Source organism: Heteronotia binoei, chromosome 4 (assembly GCF_032191835.1).
Source record: "Heteronotia binoei isolate CCM8104 ecotype False Entrance Well chromosome 4, APGP_CSIRO_Hbin_v1, whole genome shotgun sequence".
NCBI classification, from domain to species: domain Eukaryota; kingdom Metazoa; phylum Chordata; class Lepidosauria; order Squamata; family Gekkonidae; genus Heteronotia; species Heteronotia binoei.
In genome coordinates, this window is record NC_083226.1 from 2,256,097 (window position 1) to 2,281,508 (window position 25,412).

A 25,412-nucleotide genomic window follows, 5' to 3' on the forward strand; every position below is an offset into this window, starting at 1 on the left:
GCAATCCCATCAATTATTAGTTTCCTGAGTTAACATTTCTGATGTGAGGACCTTCAGTTGGCCATTTATGCCAGGGCAGTTCTACCTCCAGTGGCATGAAGAAGAGCTGGGTTATAAAAGTGAAAAAATAAAGACACTTCTGGAGAAGCTGAGTCCCCTTGAATCTGAAATTTTGTTGTGCAAAACACAATCTCAGATGTTAATTGATTCACAAGTCATCCAGATGGGTCAACTTTTTGCAGTGGTTAGGCATATCTGATCAACCAAATGTAAATAGTCAGTGGAATTATACTCCCCTCCCCCCACACACACACCAGGCCAAATAAGGGTGGAAAAATTTATGGTCTTTCTGATCCTGATTTATGCATCTTTACTCACAAACCAGTGGCATTTATTTCACTGTGACATGTGAATGTGGTTGACTGTAGCCATGTTTACTTTTTGGCAAGCACTACTTGAAGTCAATAGGGCTTTCTCCAAGTAAATAGGCATAGGACTGCTGCTGTAGTGTGGGAGGAGGAGAAACGGGTTAGCTATTAGTTGCCTCCAAAGAGTTCTCCTCCTGAAAATGAGTTATTTCTATTTATCCTGTGATAGTTTGCTTCAATGCTGTAAGGTCTGTTTGATCATAGTAGGCTAAGGTGGGGGTGCAACTTTGGATTCCCCTCCTCTCAAGTAGTGTGGTTGCAAACAAGCAGCTGTAGGATAGGCCAGCATGGATCAGGACTACAGTGCTGCAGAGGCAGGCGTGGTTTCCAGATCAAAAAGATTCCTTCCTGGGGAGCTTTTGTCCTTGCTGGGGGGGGGGGGGGAGGTACCCACATTGGACCTGATTTGGAGTGGGGATTTTTGATCATGGGAGTCGTGTGGAGGGAAGTGCTAAGCCTTAATCTGTATCCCCCCCCCCCACTTAGCAGCTGCTTTTTGTGGCTAGATTAGACATTTGGGGAAAGGGATTGTAGATTTGACATCTGGGTAAAGTGACTGCAGATCCCCATGTCATATATATAAAAAGGTAACGGTAGTCCCCTGTGCAAGCACCAGTCGTTTCCGACGCTGGTGTGACGTCGCATCACAGTGTTTTTACAGCAGACTTTTTTACAGGGTGGCTTGCCATTGCCTTCCTCAGTCATCTACACTTTCCCCCCCAGCAAACTGGGGACTCATTTTACCGACCTCGGAAGGATGGAAGACTGGGGCAGACTTGAGCCAGCTGCCTGAACCCAGCTTCCGCCGGGACTGAACTCAGGTCATGAGCAGAGAGCGCAGAGTGCAGTACTGCAGCTTTACCACTCTGTGTCAGGGGGCTCCTCATGTCATATACAGGTAAACGCTAATTCTAGGGATAGCTGCTTCCCCCCCCCCCCCCTTCTAGATCCAAGCAGTGCCAAAACTGGTAGCAAAAATGTAGCATTGGGTAGCACACGATTCTCCCTTTACCATTTGGGCTGATTAGCCTGCACAGGCAGTCTAAATGGTTGCAGACAGTGACTGTACTCTCCTGGGATGGTGAAACAGGACCTAGTGTAAGAAGGATGCCCCAGGATCCTTTGCAGTGCCACAGAGTATTGTGGGAGTTGCTCTTGGATCAGGCTGTGCATCTTAGCCCAGCTGTGGCTTTAAGACAGGGTTGCCATGTTCATGGTCACCGAGAACCAGTTTGGTGTAGTGGTTGAGTGTGCGGACTCTTATCTGGGAAAACCGGGTTTGATTCCCCACTCCTCCACTGGCAGCTGCTGGAATGGCCTTGGGTCAGCCAGAGCTCTCTTATCTGGGAGAACCGGGTTTGATTCCCCACTCCTCCACTTGCACCTGCTAGCATGGCCTTGGGTCAGCCATAGCTCTCTTATCTGGGAGAACTGGGTTTGATTCCCCATTCCTCCACTTGCAGCTGCTGGAATGGCCTTGGGTCAGCCAGAGCTCTCTTATCTGGGAGAACCGGGTTGGATTCCCCACTCCTCCACTTGCACCTGCTGGAATAGCCTTGGGTCAGCCATAGCTCTCTTATCTGGGAGAACCGGGTTTGATTCCCCACTCCTCCACTTGCAGCTGCTGGAATGGCCTTGGGACAGCCAGAGCTCTCTTATCTGGGAGAACCGGGTTTGATTCCCCACTCCTCCACTTGCAGCTGCTGGAATGGCCTTGGGTCAGCCAGAGCTCTCTTATCTGGGAGAACCAGGTTTGATTCCCCACTCCTCCACTTGCACCTGCTGGAATGGCCTTGGGTCAGCCAGAGCTCTCTTATCTGGGAGAACCGGGTTGGATTCCCCACTCCTCCACTTGCACCTGCTGGAATAGCCTTGGGTCAGCCATAGCTCTCTTATCTGGGAGAACTGGGTTTGATTCCCCACTCCTCCACTTGCAGCTGCTGGAATGGCCTTGGGACAGCCAGAGCTCTCTTATCTGGGAGAACCGGGTTTGATTCCCCACTCCTCCACTTGCAGCTGCTGGAATGGCCTTGGGTCAGCCAGAGCTCTCTTATCTGGGAGAACCAGGTTTGATTCCCCACTCCTCCACTTGCACCTGCTGGAATGGCCTTGGGTCAGCCAGAGCTCTCTTATCTGAGAGAACCGGGTTTGATTCCCCACTCCTCCACTTGCAGCTACTGGAATGGCCTTGGGACAGCCAGAGCTCTCTTATCTGGGAGAACCGGGTTTGATTCCCCACTCCTCCACTTGCAGCTGCTGGAATAGCCTTGGGTCAGCCAGAGCTCTCTTATCTGGGAGAACCGGGTTTGATTCCCCACTCCTCCACTTGCAGCTGCTGGAATGGCCTTGGGACAGCCAGAGCTCTCTTATCTGGGAGAACCGGGTTTGATTCCCCACTCCTCCACTTGCAGCTGCTGGAATGGCCTTGGGTCAGCCAGAGCTCTCTTATCTGGGAGAACCAGGTTTGATTCCCCACTCCTCCACTTGCACTTGCTGGAATGGCCTTGGGTCAGCCAGAGCTCTTGTAGTTGTCCTTGAAAGGGCAGCTTCTGTCAGAGCTCTCTCAGCCCCACCTACCTCACAGGGTGTCTGTTGTGGGGGAGGAAGATAAAGGAGATTGTGAGCCGCTCTGAGAGGAGTGGTGGGTGGGATATAAATCCAATATCATCATCACCATCATTTGTGGGAGGTTGAGGTGGTAGGGTTGCCTTCTCCAGGTTGGGAAACTCCTGGAGATTTGGGGGTGGAGCCTGGGGAGGACAGGGACCACAATGGGGTCACAGAGTCTACCCTCCAAAGCATCCGATTCCTTCTAGGGAACTGATCTCTGTATGGAGATGAGCTGTAATTCTGGAGGATCCTCAGGTCCCACCTGGAGGTTGGCATCCCTATGATTTTTTGAAACCTGCATCACAGAGGGAAGGGGGACAATACATGTATTATCTGCACATTTTCACCATTTGTGTTAATTGTGTAAGGTTAATGGTGAAAGCTGGTTCAGGTAGCCAGTTCGAGGTTGACTCAGCCTTCCATCCTTCTGAGGTCAGTAAAATGAGTCCCCAGCTTGCTGGGGGGGGGGGGAGTGTAGATGATTGGGGAAGGCAATGGCAAACCACCTGCCGTGAAAACGTGATGCAACGTCATCCTAGAGTTGGAAACGACTGGTGCTTGCACAGGGGACCTTTCCTTTATGAAAAGCTCATTTGGAAATGTTTAATGTTCCTTGTGGTGCAGAGTGGTAAAGCTGCAGTACTGCAGTCCGAACTCTCTGCTCATGACCTGAGTTCGATCCCAGCAGAAGCTGGGTTCAGGTAGCCAGCTCCAGGTTGACTCAGCCTTCTATCCTTCCGAGGTTGGTGAAATGAGTCCCCAGCTTGCTGGGGGGGAAAGTGTAGAGGACTGGGGAAGGCAATGGCAAACCACCCCGTAAAAAGTCTGCCGTGAAAACATTGTGAAAGCAGTGTCACCCCAGAGTCGAAAACGACTGGCCTTGCACTGAGAACTACCTTGACCTGCCCACACGCTGTGCTTTCCTAATGGCTTCTTTTACATCTTGCAGTTGGCTCTCTCGCCACCAGAGCTCTCAGTCGCCCTGCTGTTGGAATGCACTTCGAGCCATACTTCCAAGTCACTCCCCATGGTTGTGGGGAGTCAAAAAGATCCGATGGCAGCAGCAGCTGCCTGTGTTGTATGATGCACACCATGATATGAGCTTGCTTTCCTTCTTCATGCGGCATGAACGCAGATTGTAAGAAGCATGGGACAAGCCTGAAGCACATTCTCTTCTATTCCTTGTGTCCTGATGTAAAGCATCATTTCCGACATGCCACTAATTTTAGTCTTTAAGCCAGAGGCATTCAAGCTATATGTAACGTAGCCGTTCTGGAGTGGCCGGGTGCAGTGTAGCCAGACTGAAATTCCTGAGATCCTGCCCCAAAATGCATTTTCCTGCTGGCAGCAGATATTTAGAGCTGAAGCCATGCAAAGTGCTCTGTTCAAGCCTGTGAAATGGCTGGGAGCATAAGGGAGTGTTTACTTTCTGACCCATTCCTGCGTCCTTTTCTCTTAGGCTGGATTTAAGAGAGTTTGACAGTGCAAGTCTCTGCAGAAGAAGAGGAGATGGGCTTTATACCCTGCCCTTCACTTGGAGTCTCAGAGTGGCTTACAATCGCCTTTCCTTTCCCCTTCCCACAACAGACCCCCTGTGAAGTAGGTGGGGCTGAGAGAGCTTTTTTGAGAACTGCCCTTGAAAGAGCAGCTTTCGAGAACTGCGACTGACCCAAGGCCATTCCAGCAGCTGCAAGTGAAGGAGTAGGGAATCAAACCCGGTTCTCCCAGATAAGAGTCCGTGCACTTAACCACTACACCAAACTGGCTCTCTAGTTCAGTTGTAACCCACTGTAGTCAATTGGTTTGGTGATGGAAAGTGCTGTCAAGTCGGAGACAATTTATGGTGATCTCATTGGGTTTTCAAGGCAAGAGAGACATTCAGAGGTGGTTTGCTGTTGTTGCCCACCTTTTTGTAGCTATTCTGGACTTCCTTCCTTGGTGGCTGCCCCCATGCAAGTAGTACCCAGGTCCAGGACCAACCCTGCTTTTCCAATATCTGCCATCTGAGTCAGGGCTTGTGGCATCCATTTATTTAGATTGGAGCATCTCTGCTTGGAAGAGCCCATTTTAATGTCAGTGTTGGTTTTGTGTCCCAGTCTTCAAATTCTCATGCACACAGCATTGGGCTGTGCTGGTTTAGCTGTGTGCAAGAATTGGTGGAAAACGAAAGAGCTGCCAGTGAGTTGTGGGGCTTGGAAGGGAAGCAGAAAGACTGCTTTTTAAATGCCATCTGGCAGCATGCATGCAATTCTTACTTTATCCATTAGGGTTGTTCAAAGGTATTATTTGCCAGAGATAATATTATGATAGCAACACAGTTTTGGGTGTGCTGTGGATACATTTGTGCTAAAACCAATGGTTCAGATTCAAGAGACCTTTCCTTTTGCCTTAAGTTTCTATGCAATGAAACCTCTGACTTTCTTTGTAGTGCAACCAGCAGCACAGGGGAAAGAATCCCTTTTTGTCACCCTGTAGTACAGTTGCTCCCCAACTGCAATCTGCTGCGTGCCAACTCAGAAACAAGCCCTACTGCGTCTGGTGGTGCTTCCTCCCAGGTTAGGGTTGCCAAGTCCATTCAAGAAATATCTGAGGGCTTTGGGGGTGGAGCCAGCAGCAAGGTTGAAATCCAAAGGAAGTTCTGGCCATCACATTTTAAAGGGACTACACACCTTTTAAATGCCTTCCCATCATTGGAAATAATGAAGGACAGGGGCACCTTCTTTGGGGGCTTATAGAATTGGACCCCCCGGTCCAATCCTTTTGAAACTTGTTTTGAGGAGAGGCATAGAAGAGGCAAATTTGCTATGCTGCAAATTCGGTGCCTCTAATTACAAAAAGCCCCTCCAGAGCCCCAAATACCTAAGGATCAATTCTCCATTATACCCTATGAGAATCAGTCTCCACAGGGAATAATGGAATGCGCAGCAGACATTTGCCCCCTCCCCATTTTCTGATGACCCTGAAGTGGGGGGGGGGCTTCTAAACTGGGGGATCCCCCGCCTGGGGACTGGCAACCCTATCCCAGGTCAACTAAAAGAAGGATCCCATGGCACCATCTTCAACATTAACACAGTTTATCCCAGCCGAAGTCTATGTGTGCCTCAGAGGCTTAAGAACATAAGAGAAGCCATGTTGGCTCACAGCAATGGACCATCCAGTCCAACACACAGTGGTCAAAAAACCAGGTGCCATCAGGAGGTCCACCAATGGAGCCAGGACACTAGAAGCTCCCCCACTATGCCACCCAAGCACCAAGAATACAGAGCATCCCTGCCCCAGACACAGAGTTCCAACCATACGCTGTGGCTAATAGACACAGATGGACCTCTGCTCCAGATGCTTATCCAATCCCCCTGGAAGCCCTCTATGCTTGCAGCTGCCACTACCTCCAGTGGCAGGGAATTCCATGTGTTCATCTCCCTTGTTCCTCCTAAGGACATAAGAGAAGCCCTGTTGGCTCAGACCAGTGGCCCCCCCAGTCCAACACTCTGGCTCGCACAGAGGCCAGAAAAACAGGTGCCATCAGTGGGGCCAGGACGCCAGAAGCCCTCCCACTGCCCCCCCCCCCCCCCAGCACCAAGAAGACAGAGCATCCCTGCCCAGACATGAGGACATGAGAGAAGCCCTGCTGGGTCAGGCCAAGACCCTCCAGGCGCCCTCAGGAGGTGGGGCAGGGAACTGCCCTTGGGGCCAGGGGGCCTCCTTCTCCCCCCGCTCTCCTCGGGGCGGCCATCTTGGGCGAGGGAGGCTTGGCCCCTCCCTCCCCTCTCTGGGCGCCGCCCCGCGGCTGCCGGCCGGGCCAATGGCGGCCTGGGGGGCGGGGTCTGGCATGGCGGCGGGGCTGCCGCTCGCTTCGCCTCAGGCGGCTGAGCGGGCAGAGAAGAGAAGAGAAGAGGCCTCCTGCCGCCGCCACACTCGCCGAGGAAGCCTTCCCCAGACGCCGCCGCCATGCCCGCGCTGAGGTAAAGAGCGGCGCCCCCTCCCGCCATTCCCGCGCCCCGCGGCTGCTTCGTCTCCTGCGGGGCTCGGCGCGCCCAGGCGGGGATTCGAACCCACGGCTCGCTCGGCCGCGGATTCAGCCCGCCGCCGCCGCCGCCTTCTTCCCAGGCTGGCCGAGCACACGTGGGGGCCCCTCGGCTGAGGGAGCCTAGCCGCTCCCGCGCTCACAGCCCAGGAGAAGGGGCTCTGCAGCCACGAGGGGACAGCGCTCTCTGCGCATCGCTTCTCCAAGCCAGCTGGATGGTGCTTTGGAGGATGCATTTAAAGTGAAAGTTGCGTTCTTTCCACCTCTCCCTCCCTCCCTCCCTTCCCTTCCTCTTTCCCTCCTTCCTTCCCTCCCTCCTTCCTTCCCCCCTTCCTCCTTCCTTCCTTCTTTCCTTCCTCCCTCCCTCCCTCCCTTCCTTCCTTCCTTCCTTCCTTCCTTCCTTCCTTCCCTCCCTCCCTCCCTCCCTCCCTTCCTTCCTTCCCTCCCTCCCTCCCTCCCTCCCTCCCTTCCTTCCTTCCTTCCTTCCTTCCTTCCTTCCTTCCTCCCTCCCTTCCTTCCTTCCTTCCTTCCTTCCTTCCTTCCTTCCTTCCTTCCTTCCTTCCTTCCTTCCTTCTGAAGTTCATGTCTTCTGGCTCTCAAACATCTGGTGTTTATGCAGTGTGGCTCTTATGTTAAGCAAGTTTGGCCATCCTTGGTTTATGGGTTGACTGCTTTTCCTCTTGCTTTCTCTTCGTGCTCCAAGGTCAGAATCTGTAGCATGGTGGTGGGACTCCAAGCTGAGAGCGTGTTGGCTTACATTGGGGTGGCTCTGCATAGGGATAGCAGCACTCCAGGGCTCTCAGCCCCCTACCCCTGTATGTGTGTCTACTTGGAAATGAAGCCCCATTAAGTTGGGGGTGCGGAACGCCCAAGGAAGGGTTTTGGCATCACTTCTTCCAACCTTTGCAGCCTTGGTTAATTTCCAACCACATAAAAAGTGTCTCTAATAAGAAAACTGTGGGATATTGACACAAACTGTTCCTGCCCAAGAAAAACCAAAATACAGGGCAGGTTCCTTTAGAAGACTCCTTCTCCGGGTGGGAACATGTGTGAGCTTGTGTGTAGCAGAGAACCGGTTCCGTGTAGCTGAGATATGCAGCAAGAGGCTGTCATGCTCTGCTTCGTAAGCACCCCAGGTCTGAGACAGCTGACGCTTGCTCTTAATAGAGAGCCATGCGTGTGCTGAGTATGCTATCGAGCAGGATTTGCCCCATGTGTTGGGGGAAAAAATGCAACATCTACCTGTGAATGTGTTGGTGTGCCAGTAAACTGCAAGAAGGGGAAGGTCGCACTTGGCCAAGGCCTGGCAGTGCTGGCTGCGTCTCATCCCCAGCAGCGTTTGGGGCCTTGCAAGTAAGCCATGCCCTGTGGTATTCTTCTGCACCGCTGCCTTGCTTGCTTGGATGATGATCTGGTCTTGCCAAGATGTGCTAGCCCCTCCTGTACGGAGAAGAGACCTCTTGATAAACATCTGGCATCCCCCCTTGTTATGGATCTTCCTTAGCAATTGGCATTTCTACTTGGTGAGCAAACGTTTGAGGGGTTTGCTGTAGAATCTGATGCATTTTAGGGGATTCTGGGCTGCACGTGCAGTTTGCCAGGATCTTGTGTGCCTGTGAATCTCTCTTGAAATTGTCCTCAAACAGTTCAACATAGAGCAATGAGGGCAGTCATGGAAAAGGATTCTTTAAAATGTTTCATAACATTCTTCAGGGCAGGTCAACAAAACTGCGGTGCCATCCCTCAGTCACAACAGGGGCTTTTTCTTTCTCATCACCCGCCACAGGTTGGTGGGTTCTGTAGAACACAGTTTGTTAACTGCTTATGGCCGCTGTTTGCAAGTTCCAATGGATGCATGCACGGATTCTGGATGTGTGCACTTCTGTTTCTACAAAACAGCCAACGCATGTTCACCTTACAAATGAGACTGGGGACTGGTAGCTGGGTAAAGGTGGGGTATAAATCACATGTCCGGCTGTTCATGCTTTCACTGCACCATGACAATTACCCAACACATGTATAAAGAAAAATCAAGTGTGTTGTGTATACAGATTGTACGTGCATTTGCTGTAAGTTGTGAACAAGGCTTACATTAAAGCAGAACGGCCTTATTGTGCAGTTCAAGTGCTAAGCTAACTGTCTCTGAGAGGGCAAACTTGCTGGGCCCTGCTGGGCAAACCAAGGATCCACATGCGAAACCTCCCGGTCAGTCTTGTCTACTCGACGGGCAGTGGCTCTCCAAGGTCTCAGGTAGAGAGGCCTTTGCCATCACCTGTGACTTTATTGAGTTATTGGGGATTAAACCTGGACCCTTTTGCATGCCAAGCAGATGTTCTGCCACAGCCCCTCCACCTAGTTCAGCATTGGCAACCAGATAACCTCCAAGAAGCCTGTGGGCGGAATGTAAAGGCCGTATCTTGCCCAATGTTCCCTCTAAGCTGCAGAGTCTTGTGAGCAAAAATTCTATTTGGTGAGCTCCTGGCATCAAAGTTGTGAGCTCCTGCATACATTATTGTGCGCTGGGGTCGTCCTTCCTGAGCTAAGACAAAAATGTCTGGGCTGGAGGCTAAAAATCTGTGAGCTAGCTCACACTAACTCAGCTTAGAGGGAACACTGATCTTGCCCAGTTTGCTCCCCAGCATCAAGTAATCAGAGGTATACTGCCTCCGAAATCAAGATTCTGTTGGGATATCTAATAGATGTTGATAGACTGACTATGAGTATGTCTAATCCACATATTTAAGGAGGGACTCTGTTCGCAGAGGCCTGTCGTGGTAGAACGGACTGTGCCTTGTAAGCCTGCAGGTGCAAGATCATGTATTGGAACGTTTTCCAGTGTTGCTTATTTATTATAAAAAAGAAACTAGCCCAGATAGGAAAGAGGGATAAAACTTTCTTTCTGCCGTGTTTTCTATTCATATGGAATTTTTGTGTGAAAGAAGATTCAGAGCTGGAACTAGCCATATTTTGAAGTGATTGATCCCTTTGACCATCTCAGGGCTTTGCCGCCTCATTGTTGGCTTTGTAAACCAGGCCAAAGTACGGTATTTATTTCATTTATTTATGATTTTCGATCTGAGCGGGTAACAGATTCCCTTGGCACCACCATTTCAGCCACTTGGATCTGAGGGCGTTGCTGCAAGAGGCTGGGTGCAGAAGGGACCCTCTCGTTGTCAGGGGGTTGCTGGGTTCGACTTGGGCTTGTGTCAAGTGAGGCTATGGGAGAGGGGGAGAGAGGCGGCTGCAGCTGGAGAGATGTGATAAGCGTTGTGGGAAACTACTCAAGTAGACACCGCTTTCAGTAAAGTCATGACCTGTGGCAATTTGCCTTCTTTTTCCTTTTCAACAAGAATATCAATTTTTAAAAAATGTGCTCCTGCCTCAAACATTGCATTCTTACGGTGTGCTCGTTGCCCTCTAAAAATATACTCTGTGAAGCAGTAGGTGGGGACTCCTCGTGTTTAGTGGGCTGGATAACGGAGCAGAGCTAACCGTCAAACGTTATGGTATTCTCCAACAAGGGTGAATCACCCTGTGGCTAAACTTCCTCAAAATATGACTACCCTTTTTATTCAGTAGTTTTGAATATGCCAATAGGTGGCGGGTGACCTTTTCGATCTATTCTGACTTATACTGCGCTTCCTGCCTAACATTACAGCGGTAGTATATGTTTCTCTTGAAAATGGGTCTCTGATCTTTTCCCCTCGGCTCTCAGGATCTGGTGTATCAGGTGTCCCTGTATGTGGAGTGGCACAGCACAAACCCCATGGGGCCGAGAGGCCTTTCGATTACCAGATTGCATCGCGACTGCCTTGAGATGACTCTAGGTATAGAACAGCTTTTATTCTGATTGAGTTAATGGCCATCGTCCTTACTTTAAAGAAACTGGCACCTGAGGAACTGTACTTGGCTCCGCAGGTCAAATGCAAACAGTGTTGTGTGAGCGAGACTCTAGTTTTGCAAACAACCGCTCCGCATCGAATGCATACAACTGTGCCCTTGTGCAGAAATTTGCCTCCAGGCTCATTTGATTCACCGTTGTGAATCAGCCTTCTTTTGCCTTGGGCAAATTGCAGCCTCTTTTCCTAGCATGGGAAATTGGATAACAAGTCTCTTTCTCTGGATAAAACGGAAATAATAATCTTCTCTTCTGTCAGGTTATAGTGAGGACAGTGGAATAAAAATAACACAACAGGGAATAAAGATAGTATTTTAGAAAACCTTTCTCTTCTAAAGAGTTCAGAATAATCCATATAGTTCACCTTCTTCCTTGTGTCCTTGTTATGATCCTGTGAAGGAGGGTAGGCGGAGAGACGGGGGCTAGGCCAAGCGCATCCTCTGAACTTCATCTCCAAACCAGGATTTAAACTTGGGTCTCCTCTCACTGCTCTCCTGACACTAGTCACCCTGCCCTGACTGTCTAGACCAGGGGTGTCAAACACGCAGTTTGGGGGCCAAATCAGGCCCCCGAGCAACTGGCTGTCATCTGCTTCCTTCTCCCTCTCTCTTGCTTCCTTCTGCATAATGTCTTGCTTCGCAAGGCTTGCTGAATTGCATAGGAGCTACAGAGCAAAACCTCTGTTTTCTCCATTGGCTGTTTCCTCTATTGGGGAGGAAGGGGGGAGGCAGAGGTTGTTTTCCAGGCTCTCAATTGCACAGCAGAACTACTGAACCAAGCCTCTCTTCTTTCTATTGGCTGAAGCTCCTTGCTCCCCAGTCCCCTGGGAAGAAAGGAAAGAGCCTTGTTCCCTGGATCCCATGGGAGAAATACAAAGAAAGCACCTTTAAGACCAATGAGTGCTAATGTTTTAAGCATGTTTTAAGGTTTTTTTTAATATATATATATATATATTTGTGTTTGTGTTCTTTATAAAATTTATATCTGTGTTACTTAATCTTAAATAGGTGTACACATGGCCCGACCCAACAAGGTCTCATTTATGTCAGATCCGGCCCTCAACAAATGAGTTCGACACTCCTGGTCTAGAGACCATTGCACATTTGGGAGGTATTTAGGAATAAGCAAAGGGATGGTGCAGCTGCTAGCCTGAGTTTGCTGGATCTCGGAAGCTAAGCAGGGTTGGTCCTTGTTAGACCTTGGATGGGAGACCGACAGAGTCCAGAGTCTCTATGTAGAGGCAGGAAGAGACAAACCACCTCTGAGCATCTTTTTGCCTTGAAAACCCCATCAGAGGCTGCCATAAATTGGCTGCAACTTGATGACTTAAAATACAAAAAGATAAGTCTGCACAAGTTCATGGTTCTAGGCTGCAATCTTAAATGTGCTTACCAGAAAGCCCCAGTTATATATATCGTTTAAAGCAGGGGTGGCCAAACTTGCCTAACGTGAGAGCCACATAGGATAAATGTCAGATGTCTGAGAGCTGCAAGGAAGGAAGGCAAATAGATGGGGAAAGGGAGGGGGAGATATATAGAAAGCAATTTTAACTTTAAATGCATTCTTCAAGCTGCTGGCCAATGGAGCCGTGGGGACTTCAGGAGCCACATAATATGTGTGAAAGAGCCATATGTGGCTCCCGAGCCACCGCTTGGCCACCCCTGGTTTAAAGTAAGACTTGGGCTACAGTTTTGATCTTGTTCCCTTGGAAATAAATGCTGCCTGGGCATGGTTGCGCTGGAGTTGTTACACAGGAATCTCCCTTAATCTCCTGTGCGGATCTTCAAGGCAAGGCACTTGAGTTGGGTCTGGCAGTTCACTCCCAGATTGCAATAATAAATTTGTAGATCAGATGTGTCTTTCATCTGCAGTGTTCTACTTCCAGCACATTCCTCAGACAGTTTACTTTGTTTAGTATTGTGCTGCAACTTCAGGCGTTCATCAGCTGAGCCCCCCTGATTATTCTGCTTCCATAAGACTGTCTGCTTTTCTATTGTGTTTTTATCCTGTCATTTTTCTAAGAAGCTCGGGGCAGTTTCTACAGGGTTTCCCCCTGTGTTGCCTTCACTGTGCTCTTGCAATGTTGATTACGGTGAGGAGGCTCCCTCAGGTTCCTGATGGAGTGGGGATTTGCACCCTGGGCTCTCTGATTCTGATTTATCACCCTCCTTTGTTGTTTTAATTAAAGCACGGGTGTCAAACATGCGGCCCAGGGGCTGAATCAGGCCCCTGGAGGGCTCCTATCAGGCCCCTGAGCAACTGGCTATTATCTGCTTCCTTCCTCTGTCCTGCTTCCTTCTGCATCACAGTTTACTTTGCAAGGCTTGCTCACAATCACACAGGAGCTACAGTGCAAAACTTCTATTTTCTCCATTGACTGAGGTTTTTCCCTTGGGGAGGAAGGGGGGGGGGAGAGACAGAGCTTGTTTTTCCAGGCTCTCTCAATCACACAGCAGAGCTACTGAGCCAAGCTTCTCTTCTATTGGCTGAGGATCCTCCCCCTCCTGGTCCCCTGGGAAAGGAAAGAGCTGGCGCTTTCTTTGCCCAACTCCCTGGATCCCATGGGAGAGATACAAAGAAAGCGCCTTTAAAACCAACAAGTACTGATGTTTTAAGTTTTAAAAAAATATTTAATTGTGTTTTTGTCCTTTATAAAGTTTATATCTCTGCTATCTAATCTTAAATAGGTACACATATGGCCCGACCCAACATGGCCCAGCCAAACCCAGCTTGAGCCGGCCCAACAAGGTCTCATTATGTCAGATCCGGCCCTCTAAACACATGAGTTCGACGCCCCTGAATTGAGGCTTTGAGCATTATCAAACCTCAGCAAGGGTTTAACCCTGATTCCTGACTGGGGTTCTGGCAGACAAATCATTGTATTCCTGTGCTGTTTCCACCAAAGCCTTTATTGCAGGGAGAGCTAGTACTGCGACACTTGCAAGGGAGTTCAGATACGACGTTTGCAAACTAGATTGAATGAATGATTTCATTTGAAATTGCTGAAAGTTTGCTTCCTCTCAAAATGATCATGTTATATCTTGTTGTTGCTATTTGTTATTCACACAACATGCTGAAGTGCTCCTGTGCCAAACCTGTGTAAATGTTAATACTGGCTTTGCCTCCTTGTTATTGTTTAGTTCAGTTCAGCTACCTTTATTGGCATTAAAGGAGAGATTGTTATTATTTAGTAAACTGTTGAAGGGTTCACATTAAGCAGTGCACATAAACACATCAAATGGAAACAGGTTTTGCTGCAGTCAGTGGAGCTCACTTCAGGGGTTAGGTTTGGAAAGCAGATGTTTTGGGAAGCAAATACTGGCGGTGGTTCTCTAGTCTGTTATTTTTAAAACTACACTTTGCTTTTCAACTTCATTAAGTGCACTTCTAAAAGTTGGCATCAGTCTTTTGACCAAAAAATAAAAAGTGATGCTGCTGACCATTAATTTTGCCTTAATGTTATTTAAATTGATACTTGAATAACAGTTTAAGAGGAAAAAAAGCCACCCTCTTTACACAGTTTTTTTTTAATTTTAAACATTTTATTAACCAAATGATAAATTTCAGGATCTACAATTGTTACAATTACAAGTATCAAAATTTTAAACAAAAAATATACGATGCACCGTTGTTTCATACAAGCGTGAGACAATTATACAACGGAAAAGGAGAAAGAAAAAAGAAAAGAAAGAAAAGAATAAAACATCTTACATCTTCTATTAATAGGAATTAGGTTTACCATTTTTTTCATTATTACTATTAATTAACTTGATCTATTCTAAATCATGTCATAACTTATAAATCATAATTTACAATGTTAGAAATAAATTAGTATTTTATACACCGCATTTTTAGGCAGAATCTGTTCTTCTGTGAGGTAAGATACAACTGGGTACCATTGTTGTATAACTGTTTTCATATGTTTTTGGTGAAACCTTTAGATTACCATACGCTTTGTTAGGATAAAGTAGTCCCAAATTTTTTCTTTCCAGGATTGTACTGCAGGTAAGTTTTTGTCTCTCCATCTAATGACTATCATTGATTTGGCAATAGATAATAATAGTGATATCGTATCTCTCTTATTTTTGGGTTGAATCTTCTGGGTTCCAGTTGTCTAATAAGATCAAAAGGGATTTTGACTTGCAGCATTGTATTTATTACCAATTATCTGTTTCCAAAACTGTTGTGTGACTGGGCACTGCCACCAAACATATATAAAAAGTAGCAAGTTGATCACATTGTTTGGGGCAGTACCGGGAGATGGATAAGCTAAAACGGGATTACTTTGATGGGGTTAAATACCATCTTGTTATTAGTTTTGTTGTTTGCCATTTTACTTGCGTGATTTTTGTTGTGAAGCTGGGCGATGCCGAAATATTTGCCCAATCTGTTTCTTTCAGTTGATTTGTCAAGTCTAAATTCCATTGTTTTTGGTATTGCAAAGGTTCTCTTTACACAGTTAATGGCTGATTTTACACTCTAGGTCAGAGCTGTCAAACTCATTTGCTATGAGGGTCTTGACCTTGTTGGGCCAGGCTACGTGTGTCATAAAATGTAATGCCAGGTAGGGGAGATATAAACTTCAAAAAGGACATAGATAAGCACGCACACTCTGCCTACTCCACTTCACTGGTTTGTTGAGCCTCAGCCAACAGAAGGAAGAGAGGCTTGGCTCAGTAGCTCTGCTGTGCAATTGAGAGAGCCTGACAAAGCTAGCTTTCCTTCCCCCACTTCCTCTCAAAGGGAGGAGCTTTGGTCTGTAGCTCCTGTGCGATTGAGCAAGCCTGGCAAAGCAAGTTGTGATGTAGAAGGAAGCAAGAGAGGGAGAAGGAAGCAGACAACAGTGAGTTGCTTGCGGGCCTGATAGGAGTCCTCTGGGGGCCTGATTCAGCCCTTGGGCCACCTGTTTGACACCCCCTGTTCTAGGTGGTGGAAGGCGGGTCAGGTGACCCTGTCAGGTTTTCAGGGCAAGAGACATTCAGACATGGGTTGCCGTTGACTTCCTGGTATTCCTTGGTAGTCTCCCATCCATGTACTAACTGGGGCTGGTCCTGCTTGGCTTCCGAGAGCTGATGATGACGACATTGGTATATCCCGCCCTCCACTCCAAATCTCAGAGTCTCAGAGCAGTCACAATCTCTTTTACCGTCCTCCCCCACAACAGAAATCCTGTGAGGTGGGTGGGGCTGAGAGAGCTCTCCAAGAAGCTGCCCTTTCAAGGACAACTTCTGCGAGAGCTATGGCTGACCCAAGGCCATTCCAGCAGCTACAAGTGGAGGAGTGGGGAATCAAACCCGGTTCTCCCAGATAAAAGTTCACACACTTAACCACTACACCACACTGGCTTGGGGCTGGGCAGGACTGGGCTAGCCTGGGCCACCCAGGTTAAGCAACCAGGCTTTCTTGGTTCATATTGTAACAGTATTTTAAAGAAAAAGTGTAATTTCCCCAAAACTTTAGCAGATGAAAATGACAGTCCTCTTTTTTGCTAGCCCTTGCCAAGAAGGCATCTTTAAGAAGACTTGCTGCTACTTAGCCTTCTGTATCTGGCCCATCAATTTTGGTTGCCTACAAGGCTGATGGAGCTTAAAATGCATTTTGTCAGCAGCTACTAAAGTTGTCTTGCTCCATATTCTCAGCGTGCCTCTAGGTCAGCAAGGCCAGTCAGGAAGTGCTCAATAAAATGTTGATGAGATGTTTTTTCTAGTGCCGGCAGCATTACTTCCCCACTCCTCTGTGATTTAAAAATACAAAGTTCTAATACCTAAGGAAGTGTTTACTATGAGGTGAGAGCTGGAGAAGCAGAGGGAGAAGCACGCTTCATTTCTGAGTAGGAGGAGGCATGTCTGGAAAGAGCCAAGGAAGATGGGGAGCAGGACTAGGTAGAGAATTTCTGAAAATTTGGAAGCCCTCATGTGTGTGCGGTGTGTGTGTTGGGGGATAGTCATTCTTTTCTGACAAAAATTGGAAATGTGAGGGGGGGGGAGAGAGTGACATATATTATCTTGTCTGAACTTACTTTATTATAAGGCAGTCAAATGTGTTCTGTATCACAGTGCAATCCTAAACAGAGTTACACCTTCTAAGATAATTCAATGGACTTAGGGGTACCAGTATGCAGACTCTTATCTGGGGGAACCGGGTTTGATTCCCCACTCCTCCACTTGCACCTGCTGGAATGGCCTTGGGTCAGCCATAGCTCTCGCAGAGCTGTCCTTGAGAGGGCAGCTCCTGGGAGAGCTCTCTCAACCTCAGCTACCTCACAGAACGTCTGTTGTGGGGGAGAAAGGTGAAGGAGATTGTGAGCCGCTCTGAGATTCAGAATGGAGGGTGGGGTATAAATCCAATACCGTCATCATCATCATTTACCTCTGCTTAGGATGGAAGTTTTAGCTCCCTCATGAATCTGCAGTGGCTAGTTCTATTCAATCAATAATTAAGCAGTGGGGTAACAAGATTCTTTACACCTGTTTACCAGATGAGACAGCAGGAGGGATACATCACAAGCAGTGTTTCCAGCTTGGGGGGTGGGGACCCATTCTATGCTTCCGTCCTAAGAGATCCAGATATTAAATGCTATCAGGAAATCTGGATATTGAGTTAATGGTAATATCAGTAACTTTAGTAAATGTCCCAGTAATCAAGGACAAAATTAGCCACTTGGAAGACAATGCAGTATGGTTTTTAAATAATAATATTGAAAGTAGTGCTTTTTTAAGTTTTTTTTTAAACTGGAATCTCAGAGGTCAATAAGTTTTCTGAACTTTCATTCCTATTTCTATGGTTTCTTGAGAAGTGTGCATGGAGTCAAACCAGCTTCTCTGCTCTTTCACTTACTAGCTCCTCAGTTGACTTTGAGGTATCCATTTCCAGACTTAGACCATCCTTTTTTCACAGACTGGAAGATCCTGAAGTAGGTCAGAAGGTTTGGGAGTTGTACTGCCTCACATTGTGTGATTGTTGAATGCAGAATACAAAAACTTTGCGTTAAGACATTTACTTTCAATGTTCTAAAGTTTTAGTTCCCCTCCCCCTTTTCCATTAGAAAAGTCAGAGGTGTTAGGCAGGAAGTAGAACAGGCATTTTCCCCTAGTATTTCCAGTCCCCCTCTTCTTCTTAATGTTTTCTGCCTGTGATGTTCCCAGCGGTGCATGTTTGCTTCTTGCATAAGCTCACAATATTTTCCTTCTCCCCCTCCCACCTCAACTGAATATGGCATGCGTTTCTTCCTCAATCGTGATCAGGCCTTGACAGTGTGATTTTATACTCTCAGAACTGGTTGCAGTTTTGTTAGTCAGTGTATTTGCAGCTGTTCCTGAGCCTGAATAACTTGGACAATTTTGTTTTCTAGTGAAAATATCCTTTTTGGAATGGGCAATCCCCTCCTTGACATCTGTGCAGTAGTGGACAAGGACTTCCTGGACAAGTAAGTGTGATTGTTTTCCTTTAATTTTTTTTTTAAAAAACTAATCTTTATTTTAACATACACCAAAACAATATGTCAATACATTGAAACAGTTTACGGAATGACAAATATAAAGGTCGATAACAGAATCCTCCCCTATGAGCCTGCAAGCTCGTTAAGATCTTCCGCGTTGATCCTACTGTGAAAAACACAATTTTCAGAGGGGGAGCTGAATGCCTGTATGAGAGAGTCTCCAGATTGGATGGCCTGCAGGCAAAATTTTCCAGGTTTTTTTTCTTTTTTTCCCCTTTATTTCAACATATACCAAAACAATATGTCAATATATTGAAACAGTTTATAGAATGACAAATACAAAGGTTGATAACAGAATACAGAGAACCAGATGCGTTACAGATAAGATACAAATAAAGAATGCATTAGAAGAATAACAAGTCCTGTTTCAAACAATTTTATTAGTAACATATGGTAATAAATTTAAATTTCTTACATCACTAATAATTACTTTTTATCTATCCCATGTATTTCTTTTTACCCACCCCTCCCCCCGTTACTTGACCCCCGCTGGTGTTATATACTTAAAATCTTAATTAATAAGAACCAAAATTAATATTCTCCTCCCTCTTATACTTAGTCATTATCAAAAATTGTCCAATGTCCTTTTATTTTCCACTCTTTTTCTATGTATCTTCTGAACTTTTTCCACTCCATCTTAAATACTTCTAAATCATAGTCTCTTAAAGTTCTGGTTAACTTGTCCATTTCACTCCATGTCATAACTTTTACAATCCAATCCCATTTCTCTGGTATTTTTTCTTGCTTCCACAACTGTGCATACAATATCCTAGCAGCTGAGAGCAAGTACCAGATTAAAGCTCTATCTTCTTTTGGAATTTTTTCCATTTGTAATCCCAACAGAAAAGTCTCTGCAACATTGTTAAATTCGTATCCCAAGATCTTAGACATCTCTTGTTGAATCATCTGCCATGTTTTTTACATTTCCAACATCTATCTGGCATCTTATTGTTCATCCTTGCCAACTTTTTAGGAGTCATATACCATCTGTACATCATCTTAAAACAATTTTCTTTAATAATCTGACATGTTGAGAGTTTCATAGAGTTCTTCCACAAATATTCCCATGTGTCCATCTGTATTTCTTTATTTACATTAGTTGCTCACTTGATCATTTGAGATTTTACTACTTCATCTTCCGTAGACCATTTTAAAAGTAACATAGATTTTTGAAATTAATTTTTCATTATCTCCAAGCAGAACTCTTTCCATTTCTGTTTGTTCTCGTCTTATTCCTTCAGTTTTAACATCGCTTCCCACGAAACTTTTTATTTGTTGCATTTGAAACAATCATATTTATTATTCAACTCTTCAGCAATTTTCAATTCTATTTTACCGCTTTGTATTTTTAGTAATTGATTATATGACATCCCTTTTTCCTCTCCTATCTCCGCTGTTAAGAAGAATAACAGGTCCTGATAGTAAACCTTATTAGGAACCACTTTTTGCTGAGTCAAATAGGATACTACTGGAAACCATACTGCTGTAAATTTTTCTTGATAACTTTGCAAGTTTGGAATGAGATAATAGCTGATAACTTTGCAATAGAAAAAACGTTCCCACACCTTATTTTGCCAGGATAATAAAGAAGGTGGGCTTTTATCTCCCCATTTTGTAGCAATTACAATCCTAGCGATGGCTAACAAAGTGGTAATCAAAATATTTTAACGTTTGTTTCCAAAACCCACAGGTAGCATAGATAACAATAGGATTTCTGGCCTGGCAGGAACCATGACTCCTGCTGTCATAAAAATATGCTGTAAAATCAACTGCCAAAATGAGTATATGCGAGGACAATATAACCAGCAGTGCATATAGTCCCCCAAGTGACCACAACCCTTCCAACATTTAGCACTCACAACAGTCTGAAAATAGTGTAATCTGCAAGGAATAAGTATTATTGTTTTCCTCATGTTGAATTTATTTGCAAAGTCTCCAACTGGGGTGTCTGAAGGGCTTCCTCCTTCCTCCCCTATGAGCCTGCAAGCTGGTTAAGATCTTCTGTGTTGATCCTACTGTGAAAAACACTGTTTTCAGAGGGGGAGCTGAATGCCTGTATGAAAGAGTCTCCAGATTGGATGGCCTTTAGGCAAAATTTTCCAGGTTTTTTTTTTATTCTTTTGTGCTCTTCCTCTGTTTTGGTTTTATCATCATTTTATTGCTTTGGGTAGTCACGAACTATGATTTGTGCTGCTCTGTTATGGCAATATTTTAACTCTGTTATACTGCCGGCCCATTTGTTTTTATTTAAATATTGTGGGAAATGTCCTCAAAAATCTCTTTGCAAGATTCCCCATCTTTTCTCAAATTGAATTTACACCACTGTTTGATATACATTCGATGCAGTGTTCAGGAAACGTGTTGGTATGAGAATCTTACATGAGAACTTTTAAATAGTTTAGTGGCATGCTAATATACTCTAATGAGCTATCCTGGTGAAGGCTTGCATTGATCCAGTTTTGCACACCCTCTCTCCTTAATTGTGAATTTGCACCACTGCATCTTGGGAGTTGGTCTTCTGTAATGAAGTACAGGTTGGACAGTGGCCGGAAAAGGGCAGCAACAGGAGGTCTCCAGCCTTTTTAAGTTTGCAAGCAGCTTTGGACTTCTGGCCAGAAGCAGAGGGCACAACCTCCAAATGGCTGCCTCAGGAGGTGGAGCCAAACTCAAGATGTCAGGAAGTGACGTTAAGAATGATAGGATCACTATCTGAAATGAAAGATCCCACCTTTGTCCTAGTTGTACAGCGCCATAAAATGTTTTAAATGTACTTGTATTTTCTTGGTTTTAAATTGTAATTATATATCTGAACTGATTGCTAGCCGCCCTGGGTACGCTTGCAGAGAGGGCAGGATAGAAATTGAAACAAACAAACAAACTCTAGTATAAATAGATCCAGGTGGGTAGCCGTGTTGGTCTGAAGCAGCAGAACAAAGCAGGAGTCAAGTGGCACTTTTAAGACCAACAAACTTTTATTCAGCTTTCACCTGCATGCACATTTCTCCACACAAGGAATGAGGTACAGTCTGAAGACATAAGAACATAAGAGAAGCCATGTTGGATCAGGCCAACGGCCCATCCAGTCCAACACTCTGTGTCACACAGTGGCAAAAATTTTTATATATACACAAACACTGTGGCTAATAGCCACTGATGGACCTGTGCTCCATATTTTTATCTAAACCCCTCTTGAAGGTGGCTATACTTGTGGCCACCACCACCTGCTGTGGCAGTGAATTCCACATGTTAATCACCCTTTGGGTGAAGAAGTACTTCCTTTTATCCGTTCTAACCCGACTGCTCAGCAATTTCATCGAATGCCCACGAGTTCTTGTGAGAAAGGGAGAAAAGTACTTCTTTCTCTGCTTTCTCCATCCCATGCATTATCTTGTAAACCTCTATCATGTCACCCCGCAGTCGACGTTTCTCCAAGCTAAAGAGTCCCAAGCGTTTCAACCTTTCTTCATAGGGAAAGTGCTCCAACCCTTTAATCATAAAGGGCATGCACATGAAAGCTTACATTCTGAATAAAAGTTTGTTGGTCTTAAAGGTGCTACGTAATTCTAATGGTCCCTCTTCAGTGTTTCAAGCAGAAGCTTATACACAGCTTCCTTTCAGTCATGCAATGCTGTGGGGGCAGCTGCTGCCAAAGCTGTGTTGTTAAAAACAATCTGCAAAACCAGCCAGTTTTCCAGTGGCCAGTCATAAGCCCTGCTGGGCAGAAGCACCACCCACTTTCTAAAAACACCTGGCAGGCATTAGGAAAGGTGGTACGTGCCATGTTGGGGACCCCTGATCTAAACAAGTTTAGAAAAGATAAGATTCTTTTCCTTGGAAGTGTAACGCTGAATAAGAATAGTAGGTAATGGATAAATAGATACTATGAACAACTATCAGTAGAAAATGACTTGGGAAGCCACATGTCTGAATGCAACGTTAAGACACTTACTGGTAGTGGAGTATATCGATTTGTATTAGAGTGTCGGGTTTAGCTTGTGGCTAAGGGGAAGGTTGCAAGTAGAAACGAAGAAGTCAGTTAAAAATAAAATCAGGGAATGCTTCAGCAGATGGTTCTGGCCAGCGCTATGATGGAAATAACCCTGCTTGCTCCCCCATCAGTTCTGGGTGTGTTTTTGCCACCCTCTGCCAGTGTGATTAGCCTTCCCGGCTTCTTGCCCCATCTCTTTTAAGCTGTGCTTCTGCAGGTGGCAAATGGCTGCCTTGGTGCACAGATGTTTGTACAGCAGAAAAACCTCTGCTCCTTGTTTGTTCGCTATAGGAATTTGACTTCTTGGAGCCACTGATTCTCAGCTCCAGTTGTGGAATCAGAACCCAGCTGATCTGTGATATCCAATAAAGAGCTTCATGAGTGGTTGCTTTTTTGGGAGGACTTGACTTCTGCTCCCCCCAGCCCTTTTCTGCTTCTGGGAGAGGTGGATTTGATGGCTATTCTGGCTACCACATTCACTTCTCGCTTTCTATTCTGTAGTAAGAGAGTGGGGAATTAAGAGCAGGAGCTGGAAGGGCTGGGCACTTATCTTCAAGGTAAATGCCATGGCTAAGTTAATCTTATTGAATTCTCCTAAATCTGAAATGTGACACTTTCGAAACAGTTGCAGCTTGCACATACAGGATTTAAGTCATCAGGCCTTTGTATAAGAATCAGTTGGCTTAGCAACGTGAAAGAGAGCTCTAACTGAGGAGCTCGCTGCTGGAGTCAGGAGGTCAGGTGACAAAGATATGACTTGTCCAAGTTATCCTGTGGGGCCTGATATAAATGGGTGGCTGATGGGTAAGAAGGTGTTGGCATGCATCCTTGTGTCTCTTTTAGACAGAATCCTCAGCCTGGGAAAAATGTTCTTTCAGTTTTTTCAGTGAAAAAATATGCAATTTTTTTTTGGGGGGGGGGTGCAATATTTTCTTCCTTGGAATCAGAATCATAGAGTTGGAAGGGGCCATACAGGCCATCTAGTCCACCCCCCTGCTCAATGCAGAATCAGTCTAGAACATCCCTGAGAAGTGCTTCTCCAGCCATTGATTAAAGACAGCCAGTGAGCTTGCCACTGCCCTGGGTAGCTGATTCCACTGTTGAACAACTCTTATTGTAAAAAGTTTTCCTCATATCCAGCCGGTACCTTCCCACCCTAAATTTAGACCCATTATTGTGAGTCTCCTCTCTTCTATCAACAGGAACAGCTCCCTCCTCCTCTAAGTGACAGCCCTTCAAATACTTAAAGAAAGCAATCATGTCCCCCACCCCCGGTCTCCTCTTCTCCAGACTGAACATTCCCAAGCCCTCCAGGCCCTTGATCATCCTCACTGCTCTCCTCAGCACCCACTCTATTCCATCCTTATCCTTTTTGAAGTGAGGCCTCCAGAACTGCACACAAGACTCCAAGAGTGGCCTGACCAATGCAGGGTACAGTGGGACTAGGACACTCTGCAATTTGGATGCTATGCCTCTGTTGATATACCCCAACATCACATTAGCCTTTTTTGTCATTGCATCACACTGGCTGCTCATACGTAACTTACAGTCCACCTGTACACCAGATCTTGTTCACACCCACAGCTACCCAGAAGTGTATCCTGCGTCCAGTATGCATGTTCCTCATTTTTGTTACCCAGATTTAGAACTTGGCACTTATCCTTGTTCACATCCACCTGCTTTTCCAGTGTGTCCAGATCTCATTGAATGCTGCTTCTGTCTTCTGGAGTGTTTGCTGCTCCTCCCAATTTGGTGTCATCTGCAAATTTAAAAGGTAGCCCCTCCACACCCAGATCACTGATAAAATTATTTAAGAGAACTGGGCCCAGAACCAAGTTCTGTGGCACCCCATTGGACACCTCTTCATTCAGATGAAATGGCATTGATAACTACTCTTTGAGGGCAGTTCTCCAACCAGCTCTCTATCTGCCTAACTACCCTGGAGTCCAGTCCACAGTCCTCTAGTTTACGTACCAGAAACCTGTCAAAAGTTTTATTGAAATCCAGGTATGAGTGATATTCTGAAGTCCAGAATGAGTGAAATGCTTTGTAAGATGAGGTTTTACTTATTAAACTATCAAATCTATAGCATTAGGTATTGCCTTTGTATATTTGAGATATATGCAGCGTATTTTTAAGGATATGTTTATTTTAAACGCAACTGAACCAGTCCACAAATTGCTATAATGTGTATAATGATAATAATGATTAAATAGCTCAGGGCTGATACTTGGATATGGTGCTAGTCCTGTTGTGAGCTTGAGATTGGGGCTGTCTAAACAATATGCTGTTTTTTGTTTACACCGCTCTTGTGTTTTCTGTTCTCAACCTCACCCCCATCTGTCAGATGGCAAAAGCTAAGCTGCATATTCTAAGGTGAACAATGAGGTGCAGTTAGTTTGGCTTATTATGATCCAAGATCAGAATTCAAAATCAAAGTCATCAGAAACATTTACATCGGTTCCAAATCATAAATACACTAGATATATTAAACATAAAATACAATACTGGATCAAAATAGTAAGACCGAGTTGTACATGTCTCTCTAATTAGACATGCCTGAGCACAAAATCTGGCTGCTTTAATGGTTGTTTCATTACAACAATCTCTAAAGAGGAGAGAAATATAAAACTGATTTGTTCTACCTGGGAAATTGCATAAAATTGGAGCAATGTAAATATTTTGGATTTTCTGGTAAGATCGACATGCTCAGTTGTTTCTACCATGTCTGAGAGGCATGGGCAAAGTTCCCTATCTGCCTAATGATGCCAGAGTCCTAACCCCCCTCCCCCCAACTAATAACAAATAGCTTCTTCGTTTATAGGTGCATTTGTTTGAAGTGGCAGTTTTATTGTCTGCCTCCAAGTAAAGCAGTTGAATATGTCTCATTGGAGAAAATGAGTAGATTAACCACAGACTCTATGCAAACAGGGAGGGTGGGGCTGCAGAAGCATGAACTATGACTA

General features: G+C 45.7%; 1 protein-coding gene across 2 annotated transcripts in view; it reads left to right on the forward strand.

Moving 5' to 3' along the window:
• ADK (adenosine kinase) overlaps positions 1–25,412 on the forward strand; it is a 478,171-nt gene that overhangs the window by 21,123 nt on the left and 431,636 nt on the right. Inside the window, exons 1-2 of one of the 2 annotated variants that reach the window (XM_060236707.1) lie at positions 6,846–7,000; positions 18,312–18,386. In XM_060236707.1, coding sequence (XP_060092690.1) covers positions 6,987–7,000; positions 18,312–18,386 — 89 coding nt within the window. In that variant the 5' untranslated portion in view covers positions 6,846–6,986. Of the gene's footprint in view, positions 1–6,845; positions 7,001–18,311; positions 18,387–25,412 lie in introns of those variants that run through there. The other variant, XM_060236706.1, reaches the window with a different exon arrangement.